The 14,211-nt window shown below is 44.3% G+C and overlaps 1 protein-coding gene across 11 annotated transcripts in view; it reads right to left on the bottom strand.

The window, feature by feature from the left end:
- CFAP46 (cilia and flagella associated protein 46) overlaps positions 1-14,211 on the bottom strand; it is a 213,819-nt gene that overhangs the window by 94,737 nt on the left and 104,871 nt on the right. For 10 of the 11 annotated variants that reach the window (XR_012905646.1, XM_075935219.1, XM_075935218.1 and 7 more), the window contains 6 exons: positions 12,920-13,042; positions 12,581-12,625; positions 12,355-12,501; positions 1,910-2,058; positions 500-598; positions 75-204 (listed from right to left, as the gene is read on the bottom strand). Coding sequence is in view for 10 of the 11 variants with exons in the window: in XM_075935219.1 (XP_075791334.1) it covers positions 75-204; positions 500-598; positions 1,910-2,058; positions 12,355-12,501; positions 12,581-12,625; positions 12,920-13,042 (693 nt within the window). In the remaining variant the exon portion in view is untranslated. The remainder of the gene's footprint in view (positions 1-74; positions 205-499; positions 599-1,909; positions 2,059-12,354; positions 12,502-12,580; positions 12,626-12,919; positions 13,043-14,211) is intronic. The other variant, XM_075935221.1, reaches the window with a different exon arrangement.

Below are 14,211 nucleotides of genomic sequence, written 5' to 3'. Positions count from 1 at the left end.
ATACATCATAATGTGTCTACAAAAACACAGTGAAAATACAAACTTTGTTCAATATGGTATGTATGAAACTGAACCTTTTCCTTCGCAGTAAATGAGTTCTTATATCCACTGTTACATGACTTAGTACATTTAGATAATCCACTTCTTTCCTCCTCCTTAGGTTGCATAATTTTCCCTTTTTTTAATGCAATTTCTTGTCTATACCTAATTGCAGTGAAAGAAGAGGGAAGGAAATTAAAAATACTGTTTAAAATATCTTTAATCTAAAGTATTATACTACACATTTATGACAGCAATTCTGTAAATATGTGTGAATTGCTTCATATACAATGTTGTGCTGTGACACAAATATATCAGATGTCATCCTAGGAGATAGTATTTTAAAATAAAATTATTATCATTCTAACTTTATAATGTGCTGCAAAGTTTCCAAGTTATCAATTATAAACAGTCAACTTTGGAAAAGCTACCCAAAGTGCATTGCAATAAAAACACATACTTTGCCTGTTCCACTTCATTAATATATGTTTCTCCAACTGCGTTCTCATGATATAAGGATGCCTGGTTCAATTTTATATCAGAACATACCAGGGAGATTCTGTGAAAATAAGATTAGTGTGCATAGTGATCACAAAAAAAGAAGATATTGGCTGATAAAAATAAACTTTCCAGAAGAGTGTATTTTGATGTTTTGAGAAAGCTTTTACCATCTAACACATTAGATCCCTAACAGATTTTGGGCTTTTAAACAGAAGCTCAATAATATGTGGGAAGCTGAGAATGTTGGTCATCTGAAAATGTAGCCCTTAGAAAGAGAACTGTTGTTTTAAATGTGAATAAAGCAGTTAGAGAGAGAGATACACAACTAACTCAGTGCTTTACGTGGGTGCAAGCAGGAATGCTCGGGCCTCAAACTATGTTAAACTATTTAACTGGTATATCTCTTAAAAAAAAAGTAGGTTGTTTCCTAATTCCATGGAGTTAAAAGACTTTAAAATGCTTTTCATTTGGAGATTTGCCTAACCCTGTATACCATGGATGGAGAACCTATGTGCTGTGGTCTGGATCCGGCCCCCAATTTCCTTTGATTTAGCTTGAGTCCTGAGCCTTGGCACCCTCCCCATGGGTCTAGAGAGAGGAACCCTGCACCACAAGTTGCATGAGCAGTTGGGGGCCACATCAGTGAAGGGCTTTGGGTTTTTTTCGTGTGTGGTCCCTGACTGATTTTTCTGTGGGTCACTGGTCCTCAACCCAAAAAAGTTCCTTTCCCCTGCTGTAGACACTTAGGCTAGGTCTACACTGGCGGGTTCTTGTGCAAGAATGTCAGTTTTTTCTCAGAGCGTCCACACTGCCCACCTGCTCTTGTGCAATAAGATTTACAGTAAACCATGGTAGGAGAGGGCTTCTTGCGCAAGAGCTATGCTCTTTTCTAACAGGTGTAAGCTCTCTTGCGCAAGAGCTCTTGTGCAAGAGGGCAGTGTGGACGCACCCTAGGGGTTTCTTGTGCAAGAAAGCCCAATGGCTAAAATGGCCATAAGAGCTTTCTTGCGCAAGAGAGGATCCACACTGCCATGGATGCTGTTGCGCAAAAGCACATCTCGCACATGGCAGTGTGGATGCTCTCTTGTGCAAGAGTTCTTGCACAAGAAGCCGCCAGTGTAGACATAGCCTTAGTTTGGGCCATAGTACTTAACAATATAGGTTCTGTTATAAAAAACAAACCTTAATGAATATTATTAATACACATAAAATTTATAAAAAGCACAAATCATTTTTAAAATTGTGAACAAGATAAAACAATGTCAATCATAAAAGGGATGTAAATGATAATCATTGTAAAAATGGAGAGGGCTGATATGACTTTTCATAAACATCTCCCATTTAGTGAAAACAAGTAACTTATACAAACCTAAGATGGTAGAGATCAGATAGACTTTTACTTTCCACAACATCATGAGCAATAACCTCAGCCAGTTGAAAGATGGGAAGAGTCATGTGGTTGCAAGAAATTTTCTGCAGCTCTTTAGCCAAAAGATCCATAAAATATAAAGTGTAGGTCTAAAAATAAAAATCAAAGAATAAATTATGTTCTAATTGTTGGTATTTTAAAAGAGGAGGTTACTTACCTCAATAGTCAGGGCTTGACAAACGGCGGCGAAAGCCACTTGCCAGCTCTACACTGCGCATGTGCAAGAGCCGCATTGTGCATACACATGCCGCCAGTAAACAGGGCGTGCGGCGGAAATCTACTCGCCATAGGCGAGTAGATTCTATAGTTTGTCGAGCCTTGTCAATAGTAGCTGATGTTCTTTGAGATGAGTGTCCCTGTAGGTGCTCCACATTAGGTTGGTCGGTGCACTGCTGCCAAGCCTCAGAATGGAGATTTGTGTGGCAGTGTCCCTGGGGCCACTCACGCGCACACCAGCAGCTGTGCACTGTTTGGCTGGAGGCATTGCACATTCACGAGCCCCCGCTCCCGCTCCTCAGTTCCTTCTATACCCCAAAATGATGGCTTGAGAAGGCCAGGATCCCGAAGTAGAGGGGAGGAAGGGAAGGGCGGTAGAGCGCCCACGGGGACACTCATCTTGAAGAATGTCAGTTACTATTGAGGTAAGTAACCTCCTCTTCGAGACAGAGAGATGTCCCCGTGGGTGCTCCACATTAGGTGCCTACAAAGCAATTTCCCTTTAGAGAGGTAGGGACTTCAGATCTGGCAGAAAAGTGGTGCAAAGCACCGCCTTAGCTAGTTTTAGGATGGAAAAAAGTCCCTGCGTAAGTGCAGTGTGCTTTGCAACTGTGTGGTCGGAGGACCACGTGACAACTGCATGGATGTCTCTTATAGGTACTTTATGGAAGAATTCTATCGAGGTAGCCATGACTTTGGTTGAATGTACCCGTATGGAGTACTCTCTGGAGGCAGCATGTATGACTGTGTACAGCAAAGCTTGATGCAATCTGAGATCCAATGGGAGAGTCTCTGTGATGAGACAGCCCTACCCTTATTACGCTTTGCTATAGAACAAATAGTCTGGGAGATGCTCGAAATGGTCTTGTTTCCTGCAGATAAAAAGAGAGTTCTCTGCACAGGTCAAGAGTATGCATTTTCATCTCAAAAGAGTTGGTGTTTGGGGAAGAAGGTGGGAAGGTGTATTGTCTGGTTGATGTGGAAGTATAAGTGTACTTTCAGGAGGAATTTGGGATGGTTATGTAACATGACCCTGTCTTTAAAAAAGGTCGTGTATGGGAGATCCCCCATTAGGGCTGTGATCTCTCCTAGCCATCTGGCTGAAGTAATAGCTATGAGGAAAAACAGCTATTAATAATAAGAGTAATAATGAGGTGGTCACCATTAGTTCGACAGGTGGTCTAGTTAGAGCATTCAATACTAAATGTAGGTCTCCTGGTTGCATTGGTGGACTGTATCTGAATAAAGTGCCCGCAGGACCTTTATGAAACTCTTGGTGGGTGGATGAGCAAATATGGATGAGTCGTCTACCTTAGAGTGGAATGTAGTAATAGCCTCAAGGTGAACTTTAATGGAGCTTATTGCGAGGACCACTTGTTTAAAGTGCAGAAAATAGTGGAGCATCTTCTCAACTTGTAAGCTGGTAAGGAAACAGCTGGTGAGGAAGTACACCACATTGAGAATCTTTTCCATTTCTGAAGGGAAGTCTTATGGGTGCTCTGCACCCTACTGTGTAGAAGGACAGTTCGTACTTGCTATGAGCAGGTGAACTCTAGGTCACAGAACCATCGAGAAGCCATGACCTCAGATGTAGTGAGAGGAGGTTCAGATGGCCATCACTGGAGCCTGGGTGAAGAAGGAGAGCCCTCACACAAGGTAAGTGGATCAGTGGGGCACAGGATATCACCACTAGGCAGGAAAAAAACATGGTTGTCATAGTCATGCCAGTGCTATAAGTATGAGATGAGCCCCGTCCTTCCTTGTCCAGTGAACTACTCTGTTCAATAGGAGTATAGAAGGAAACGCGTAGACTAGGTGAGATGTCCATGAGATGAGAAAGGCATCTCCCATTGATTTCTTTCCTAATTTTGCCCTGGAGTAGAATAGGGGGCAATGGCTGTTAGACTGCATGGAAAACAGGTCTATGGTGGGGTGACCCCATAGGCGGAAGATGTCCATCAATACATGCAGGTTCATTTGACACTCGTGTTGGACCAGGAGGGGTCTTCTGGGTGCATCTGCGTGAAAGATACACTGTGATGATAATTGTATTGTGTTTCAGGCACCAATTCCAAAGTGCTATGGCCTCTGTGAAAAGTGTTCAAGATCGGGCTCTGCGGTGACTATTTATGTAAAACATTGCTGCGACATTGTCTATGTACAATCTGACATATCTGTTGATGACAAATGGGAGGAATTTGATGCATGCATTCCTGACTGCTCGCAGTTCTACGACATTTATTTGCAAGTCCTTGTCGGTGCTGGACTGCGAGCCCTGGCAGGTATTATATTGTAAGTGGGTGTCCCATCCTCTATGAAATGCATCTGTCATCATGGAGACAGATGGCTCTGGTGGGTGAAATGGGACTCCGGAACCAAGGTTCCATGGACTCAGTCACCAGCATAAGGAGTCCTTTGCTATCTCTGGAAAGGGTAGGGATTTGGATAGCAGATGGACATTGAGTTTGTTCACCTGTCCCTGCCAGCTCTGTAAACATCTCATGTGCTGATGCACATGCTTACTATGAAGTTGCACGTTGCCATGTGCCCCACTAGCTGAAGGCGTTCGAGTGCTGTTGTGTGGCAGCTAGATTGTAAGGTATTTTCAGGGGTTACAATTTTTTAGAAATGGTCTGTAAGCAGGGATGTGGTGGCCATTGTCAAATGGAGGCATGCTCCTATAATCTGTATTTTTGTGTAGGAGAGAGCATCAATTTGGTTTCATTCACCTGAAGGCCCAGGTGTCGGAATAGGTGACTGACAGAGAACGGCAGGAATCATTAGGTGAGCGTGATTTGAGGAGGCAGTCATCTAGGTAAGGAAATATGATAACTCTTTGTTTCTTCAGATACACTGTGACAACCACCAGTGCCTTCAAGAAGATCCTCAGGGCCATAGAGAGTCTGAATGGAAGCACTTTGGATTGGTAGTATTGGGAATCTAGAATTAAATGAAGAAAACAAATTGCCTGCAAGTTGGGTGTATGGCAACATGAATGTATGCATCTTGCAAGTCGAGGGAGGAGAACCAATCATCCTGTTTCAATGCCAGTAATATGGTAGCACGCTTTATGATCTTGAATTTTGTTTCTGAACAAATTTATTGAGGGCTCAAAGGTCTAGAATGGGCCTCCAGCCCTCTGACCTTTTTTCAGTCAAGAAGTAATGGGAGTACAACTACAGGCAGTCCCCGGGTTACGTACAAGATAGGGACCATAGGTTTGTTCTTAAGTTGAATTTGTATGTAAGTCGGAACTGGTACATATTGTAGGGGAAACTCTAGCCAAACATTTCTCCAGAGCTCAGTTTTACTCTCCCACACCTCACTTCCCTCAGTCCTTTATTCTCAAGCTGAGGTGTCTGCTGAGAAAAGCCGCTCCGCGTCTCCCTGGTCTGCTGGGTGGGGTGCTAGCTTCGTGTCTCCCTGGTCTGCTAGGGGGAAAAGCAGCTAGTGCGGGGTTGCCTCACCCCGTTTGTAAGTAGGGATCCGATGTAAGTCGGATCCAGGTAACCCGGGGACTGCCTGTACTTCTAAATCCTGCTGGAAAGGGATAACAAGTGGAGTTCCGCAAGGGTCTGTTTTGGGACCCGTACTGTTCAATATCTTCATCAATGATGTAGATATTGGCATAGAGAGTACGCTTATTAAGTTTGCAGATGATACCAAACTGGGTGGGGTTGCAACTTCTTTGGAGGATAGGGACATAATTCAAAATGACCTTAGCAAGTTAGAGAAATGGTCAGAGGTAAACAGGATGAAGTTTAATAAAGAGAAATGCAAAGTGCTCCACTTAGTCAGGAACAATCAGTTCCATACATACAAGATGGGAAGTGACTGTCTAGGAAGGAGCATGGCGGAAAGGGATCTAGGGGTCATAGTGGACCACAAGTTGAATATGAGTCAACAGTGTGATGCTGTTGCAAAAAAAGCAAATATGATTCTAGGTTGTATCAACAGGTGTGTTGTAAGCAAAACTTGTGAAGTCATTCTGCCACTCTACTCTGCACTAGTTAGGCCTCAGCTGGAGTACTGTGTCCAGTTTTGGGCACCACATTTCAAGAAAGATGTGGAGAAATTGGAAAGGGTACAGAGAAGAGCGACAAGAATGATTAAAGTTCTAGAGAACATGACCTATGAAGCCAGGCTTCATGAACTGGGCTTGTTTAGTTTGGAAAAAAGAAGATTAAGGGGGGACATGATAACGGTTTTCAAATATCTAAAAGGGTGTCACAAGGAGGAAGGAGAAAATTTGTTCCTCTTGGTTTCTGAGGACAGGACAAGGAGTAATGGGCTTAAAGTGCAGCAAGGGAGGTTTAGATTGGACATTAGGAAAAAATTCCTAACTGTCAGGGTGGTCAAATATTGGAATAAATTGCCAAGGGAGGTGGTGGAATCTCCCTCTCTGGAGATATTTAAGAACAGGTTAGATAGACATCTGTCAGGGATGGTGTAGACGGAGCTTGGTCCTGCCTTGAGGGCGGGGGGCTGGACTCGATGACCTCTCGAGGTCCCTTCCAGTCCTATAATTCTATGATTCTACTTGCCCCTAAACTGTGTGGGGACTGGTTCAATCGCCCCTATGTGTAAGAGGTGCTCTACTTATTGCTGAAGAAGGATCTTGTGATAGTTGCCCCTAAAAAGGGACAGAGAAGGGGAGAGGGTGCAAACTAGGCATGGACACAAAGGGAATAAGGTAATGTTTTCCAATTATCTGCAGGAGCCATCTATCAGAGGTTATACATTGCCAGTTGTTGAAGAAGGGCAACAATCGATGCTGGAAGAGATTTGCTTTAATCGATGATGTTGGAATATGCGAGAGGCTCTCCAGACCCTCCATCTGATGATCAAGTTTGCTTCCTGGACTGCTGTGACTGTTGGGAATTGGTAGAGGAAGGGTTGGTTTCTCCCTCTGCCTTTGTTCTGTTGCTGTTGGTCTTGTCTATTGTAGTGTTGTGTAGATGGGGGGTATCGAGGTCTTGGTAGGGCTGATACCTATATTGCCTTCTTCTAGGTACTTGGTTGTGGATCCCCAAAGACTGAAGTGTCACTCTGGAATCTTTCATGGAGTGGAGAATTTTGTTGGTGTTAGCTGCAAACAACTTCTGGCCATCGAAAGACAGATCTTCTACTGTAGATTCATCTCCCTGGGGAATGAAGTGGAGCTAAACCATGATGCCCTCTTCATTACTACCACCGTGCTATAGATTGTACAGTTGTGTCAGCAGCGTCTAAGGTGGCCTGTAATGTTCATTTTGCAATCGTGTGATTTCTGTGATCATATTTGCTCAATAAAACTGTGTAATTCGAAATGCAAAATTGTAAAGAAGGCGGCGTATATATCTCACACCAGAATGCATAGAGCCTTTTGCTATCATGGTGCAATGGGGTAGACCGGTATTGTTGCTGCTTCCACTATGAGAGAATTTGTTGCTGGGTGAGAAAAAAATTCAGAATCCTTGGGTGGGACACAGTATTTTTTAGTGGTTGTCTTCGCCAAAATTAAAGAAATTGATGCCGGAGTTTGCCATACCATCTTTTCCGGTTGCATTATTGCTGGATTAATTGGCAATGGTGTTTATAATGGTATTACTGACTAATAAGTCTCTGTGTTGAGTGTAATGCCCAACAGGTGCCGTTGGTGCCATAGTGGGAGGCACAGAGGCTATCTGAGGCACTGAATCGTGCCGAGGGCAGTTTTGCCACATCAAGCGCCTCTGTGGTGGCAGCTGAAGCGCCTGTTAAGGTGATCGGTGCTGCACTCTCATGCTGCGTTGGCAAGATTGTATCATTGCCGGATGGTGCTGCAGCTAATGAGGCAGGCAACTTGAAGCCTGTCACTTCAGAGTGCGATTTAGCACATGTGCACTGTTCGTCTCCATTGGGGGCTCCAAAGACACCAACAGCATCATAAGTGCTGCGGCATGGTGCCGGCACTTCTCTTAGCACCACTGTGAGGGAGACGGCTGCTTCGGTGCCGTAGCCCCTTGAAGTGCTGAGGAGGCTCGCTTCTTTTTTTCCTGCAGGCTTTATGGATCCCGGCTGCTTAAGTTCCTTGGGGTGTTGACCCAGACCAGAGGTTGGTCTAAGTGAGTTTTCCAGTAAAAATAACTGAAGCTGGAAGTCTCTGTCTTTCTGTGCCCACGATTTTAGCTTTGCACAATGAGGGCATTTCTGAATATTTTGCTGCTCTCCTAGGCAGTGGACACATTGTGAGACCATCCGATAGCAGGAGAGGCTCTATACATGAAGTGCAGTGCTTAAACCACGGTGAGCCAGGCATACCTGTAGAAGCAGTCAGAGACTGCAGGAAGGGATTAACTGGGAGAAAAAGAAAAAAAACCCTTTATACTAATCTAGATTTTTTAAAACTAACGAAGTAATTGACTAATTAAGTATTTAATCTCACTAACTGATTAACTACTATGATTAATTTTACTGGTTTTAAGAAGAATAGTCATCTAGACGTGAAGAAGCTAGAGAGCATTGCTGAGTCTGTCTGTAGTTGGAGGCAGTAGAGAAGGAACTGAGGAGTGGTGGGGGGGCTCACACAGGCGCAATGCCTGCAGCCTAACAGCGCGTGACTGCTGGTGTGCATGTGCATGGCCCCAGGGACAGTGTTCCAAAATCTCTGCTCTGAGGCTGTGTGGTGGCGCACCCACGAAGACATCTCTCAAAGAATTATTAGTTTTTTCTTCAACTGGAGAAGCTAAAACAAAAAATCCTTCCATAAATATTATCCTCCATACATTCCCTGTGCAGCTCTCTGGTTAGTGCTTTAAAAGACAAAAGGAAAATTAAAGAAAATAGTCAGAACTTAGCAGACAATCACTAACTTGCCTTTCTTTCTCCACAAAAAGCCGATGTCAGAAAGATCCATAGGAAGCAGTACCTGAATGAAACTTTAAACCCATCTGTGGGCAAAGAAGGACTGAGGAATGAGAGTTATGTGGTGATGAGTTGCACAAGAAAGCAAACTTATGCTTCCTCCTGGTACTGAAGATGATTTTTTTAAGTTGTGACCTGTAATGAACCAGAGCTAAAAGATGCAGGGAGTAGGTCACTGGTTACCACTAGTATGATGGAGAGATTACTTCTGCTCTGCAGTAACTACAGTTCTTCACTGTATCACTGTGAGAACTCCACTTCAGGTAAGCCCAGTGCCTATTTGACTCATGCAAGCACCCGATACATCATTGTGACCCACACTGAGGCTACAAGGGGTTGTGTAGGTGGGCTATTCTCAGTTCCTCCTCTATAGCAAAGTCTCATAACAGCAGTGGGGAGGGAAGGAAGCGAAGTGCTCAAAGGGACATGCATCTTGAAGAATTTTAGTTACTGCACAAGATGAATAATATTCTAAGTTCCCTGTAAGCTGTGTGGCCACAAAGCTTCCCATTAAGCCCTTTCAGGGGCTCAGGGTTACCTCTTCCTAAAACCTGAAGCTACCATGGCCAGAGGGAAGGTGTCCCTTTCCAGTGGCCACAGCAGGGAGCTGCTGCAGCAGGGGCAGTTCTGTATTGGGGACGGTAGGGAAGTGGCTAGCATAGTAGGTCTAGGTCTTAGTTGGGGGGCCACAGGACTCTGTGCATTGCCTTCACCCTGCAGTTGAGATCAGCACACATCGTGCGCTGCAGAGCCTCATGTCCCTCCACCCCCGGAACCAGACATGTTGGCTGCTTCTGGGGTGCAGCATGATGCCCAAGGGCAGGCAGGAAACAGGCAGACTGCTTTAGTGCTGATGAGCCTGAGACCCATCTCTGTACCCCACACAGAGCTCCCCATCTCAGAGCCATCTCTTGCACCCCAATCTCTTCATCCCTAACCCCACCGCATAGTCCACACCCTCTGTCCAGAGCCTGCACTCTCTCCTGCACCAAAATCCCCATGTCTGAGCCCCTCTTGCTTCCCAAACTCCTTATTCCTAGTCCCACTCCAAAGTCCACATTCCCAGTCTAGAGTATGTACCCCCTCCTGCACCCTAACCCCCAGCCCATAGCCTGTACTTTCTCCTGGACTGAAACCTCCAGGCCTGAGCCCCTTTCCAAACCTTGCATCTCAAACCCCTCATTTCTGGGTCCATCCCAGAGCTCTCACCCCATCCTGCACCCTATATCCCTGCCTCAATCCACACCTCCCTCATGTATTCCAAGTCCTTTGCCTCCAGCCTGGCATCCCCTCCTGCACCCTGAATGCCTCATCCCTAAACCTGTCCAGAGCTCACACCCCCTGATGGGGCCCTCACATTTCTGCACTCCAACTTTTATCTCAGGCCTGATCCCCACGATACTCAGAATCCTTTGACCACACCCATGCCACATGAATTTTGCGCTTTGCACCAATATAAAGGTGATGCATTGCACATCACCTCCACACAGGTGGACATAAAACAGTTATTCTGCTCAGGGGTGGGAAAAATGAGAGGGAACACTAGTTACTTCTGCTTCTTTAAGAAATCTCCCTGTGAATGCACCACTGCAGGTGATTCCCAAGCAATACCCCCAAAAGGAAGTGCAAGGTTCAGAGCAGAGTCCAAAGGAGAGAACTGCAGTGCTGACAGCAGGCACCAATGACTAGAAAAGATAAGCAAGAGGACCAAGTTGCTGCTCTAGAGTTGTCAGCAATCAATACATACTTATGTCAGGCTATAAAAGCAGAAAGTTCTCTAGTGGAATGTGCTATCATTCTTGTAGGGGACTGAAGCTGAGCTTGGCCATAACAGATCTTAATACATCCAGGTATCCACTTTAATAACCTCGATTTTAAAATAACCAAGCTCTTATTTCTGTCCACAATGGAGACAAATGGTCAAAGAGATCTTCTAAAGATAATGGTCCTATCTAAGTAAAAAGCTAAAGCTCTTCTACCATCTAGGGCAGAGGTGAGTAGTGGAGAGGAACATAAAGGGGGGCACCAGCTAACGGGGGAATCTAACCTCCACATGACCCAACATATGACTCATTTCTGCCCCGCTCTCCACTTTGGGACCCCTGTGCTCTCCCCGTCCTTTCCCTATCCCACAATACCTGGCATGGAGGGGGAGGGGGGAACATGCTCTGTCTTCCTGCTGTGCCACCATTTCTACTCCCTCTGAGGATCCCTTAGTGAACTCTCCCAGGCAGCCTCTGATATGCTTCCTGCCTGGAGTCCAAGACAGACAATAAAGCTGGAGGCTGCTGAGATCAGGAAAGTGAAGCAGCTGGAAGGGGAGAGGGTTTGGCCTGGTCTCTTCCTTTTTGTCTCTAGCTACTGGCCCTTTGCCCCCAACCCCAGTGTTTGAGGAGGGGCATGTGACCCTTTCTGACTCTGCAAGTTGTTGCCATGATTCATGGAATGGAACATGGTTTCTTGACAAGTCTGATGTGGTTTTGGAGAAAAAATGGGAAAATAATACGTGATAATACAAGATTCCCAGGACATCTTACCAGTGGTGCTGAAACCATTTTTGGGCTGGATGTGCAGAGCTGCACTCCCTGTCATCCCATCCCCCCTGCTTCTGGAGCTGTTGAGATGAGTTGCCAACTCTTTTGGAATGGATGGATCAGACTATTGCTACAAATGGTGTCTGATCTGTCCAATCTAGGAGGTTGGCAACCCTCACCACCCCAAGCTGGCACCACAAATGGAAGCAGCTACAGAGCCCTGGTCTGGCGGTGGGATCCTAGGGCTGGTGGGCCAGTGGGACCCGAGGCCTGGTGGAGCCCAGAGGTGTGGGACCTCACTCACCTTGCCCAACTGACAAGCCTAGCAGGCAACAGGACCCCAAGGGCTGGTGGAGTCCATAGGAAGTAGGACCTTACCCACTTGTCCAAAGGACATGAAGGAATTTTAACTACAGATCGTTTACTTAATATTTGATTAAAAGAAACACAGAACTAAACAAAAAAATCAAATGGCACAAAATCTAACACCATGTAAAGTTTAACATAATGTTAGAACACCAACAAAGTAAAAAGAATTGTGTTAGCCCTTTTGAGCCTTTTCAGAATATGGTAATTATGGAATTGGAAATTGTATTTTCATAATATAAAAGGAGACAAGAGAAAGAGAAAAATCTTTTTAAAAACTGTCTGCAAAGAGCACTGACTATATACATACAAAAACTAATGTCTGGGACTGGTCTCAGTGTTTATTTTCCTAAAGTAGAACAATGATTTTCAAAGTTTACTTACAGGTACCAGAATATTATCCCGGTTAATAACATAACAGCTTGTTTCTTGTTTAAAAGCATCTCTAACTTCATCAGGACAGTCATAGGTAGCCCATTCCTCCACACTCACTGGTAATGCTTCAACTGGTCCTTTTCGTTTAGGCTTCTCCTAAAAGAGAAATGTATTTTTCTATAGGCAGTACAAATTTACTTAAACATAACTTTCAAAGAGAGAAAAAGATAGATACCAGTTTGGCCTCCTTTTGGGCTTGGTCTTTTTTATGGGTGCTTGACTGTGGATTTTGGAAAGCAGCACGTGGTGGATTTTGCCCAAAGAAATGTAAATAAGAGGATAAAAAGAGAAGAAAAATTATCAGTAAACTGAAATCTTCTGCAGATCCCACATTCTTAACTTTGCATATCTAGTACATGGACTCAGAAGTTCTCTCTCACAGACATGAATGACCCTCAGACAGGGGCACTGTAATACCAATTTCTATAATGTTACACTTGAAAAACTAATCTCAGAAACATCATTTAGTGAAGTAAAGCTATATAAAAATTTTCCATAAAGAGGAGTGCTTTACTTGTTTTGCATCCTTTTTGCCTTTATCTTTCTTAGGTGTGGCTGACTGTGCATTCTGGGAAGCAGTAGATGGTGAGGATTTTGGTAATGTTTTTATAATAGATCCTGCTGCAGACAATGAAACCTAGACAAAAAAGAATTACAATTATTTTATTTTAAAGTACTGTCCTTAGCTACTCAAAACAGAATCACACTCCATTATGGTGATTTAAGCCCACTCTCCCGGAGACAGAAAATTTCAAGGGCTCCTAGAATCTTCACATTATATTTCTATAAGTGTTTATGGAGGCATTAGTCACCATAGCAACTTAAACAGCTCAAGTATTATTGTTGAACACAGTTATTCAGTTGGGGTATGGAAAGTGACAGTCTTTGACATAAATATCTAGATAATTTAGGACTTTACAACCACCATGAACTGGGAACCTGTGTTCATGTGAAAGACAGGTATAATATGTTTCTCCAGGTCTACCCTATTGCAAAAGTGTAGTGTAGCATATGATATACTACATTAACTCTTGTATGAAGTATAATTAGGATAGTAATTTGGTACAGGTTGAAACTCCATAGTCTGGACTTCCCTATTCTGGCAACACCCATGATCCAGCAACACCTCTGGTCTGATATCATCAAGATGTCAAGTATTGCCAGACAAGGGAGTCAAGAGGAGCAGCGGCACTGCCAGGCAGAACATGGAGATCTGGGAGCTGTTGGGGGAGCGCAAAGCATACCGTCACCCCCTGTGGCAGCAGAACCTTGGGGCAAAAGCAGGCCCCCAGATGGCAGCAGAGGCCCTGCCATGGGGCAGCAGAGCCCAGTGTGGCCATGGAAAAAGTGGAGCTCTTAGTCCACTTACCTCCCCTGGTCTGGCAAATTCCCTGATCTGGGATCAGTCAGGTCCTAAGGGTGCCAGACCAGGGAGGTTCAACTTGTAGGATGTTTGAGCAATAATTTCGGTTAGAGGTGATCAATATCCCATATGAATATGTGGACTAAAATGAGCACACTGGCTATACGTTCCTATCAAGATCTCACACTGGGTCTTTACCATGTGTTTTTTTAAAGGCATCTGTTTCATGGTTTTATTTAAGCTTTCAGAAATTACTCCATTGCCTAACAGATAGATATTAAAGAGTCTTAAGATAGTGACTAAAGAGCCTTAAGATTCTACAGTTTCACCTGGAAATGAGAATAAGCATCCCAAAACAGTTCAAAAGACTTCAAAATACTTCAACATGCGCTTATCACTCATCTTCAATCAAATCTGCTCTATTTTTAATCCCAAACAGGCCT

Source organism: Pelodiscus sinensis, chromosome 8 (assembly GCF_049634645.1).
Source record: "Pelodiscus sinensis isolate JC-2024 chromosome 8, ASM4963464v1, whole genome shotgun sequence".
Taxonomy (NCBI): domain Eukaryota; kingdom Metazoa; phylum Chordata; order Testudines; family Trionychidae; genus Pelodiscus; species Pelodiscus sinensis.
The sequence above is the reverse complement of the archived record's forward strand: the minus strand, read 5'-3'. Positions and strand labels throughout refer to the sequence as shown.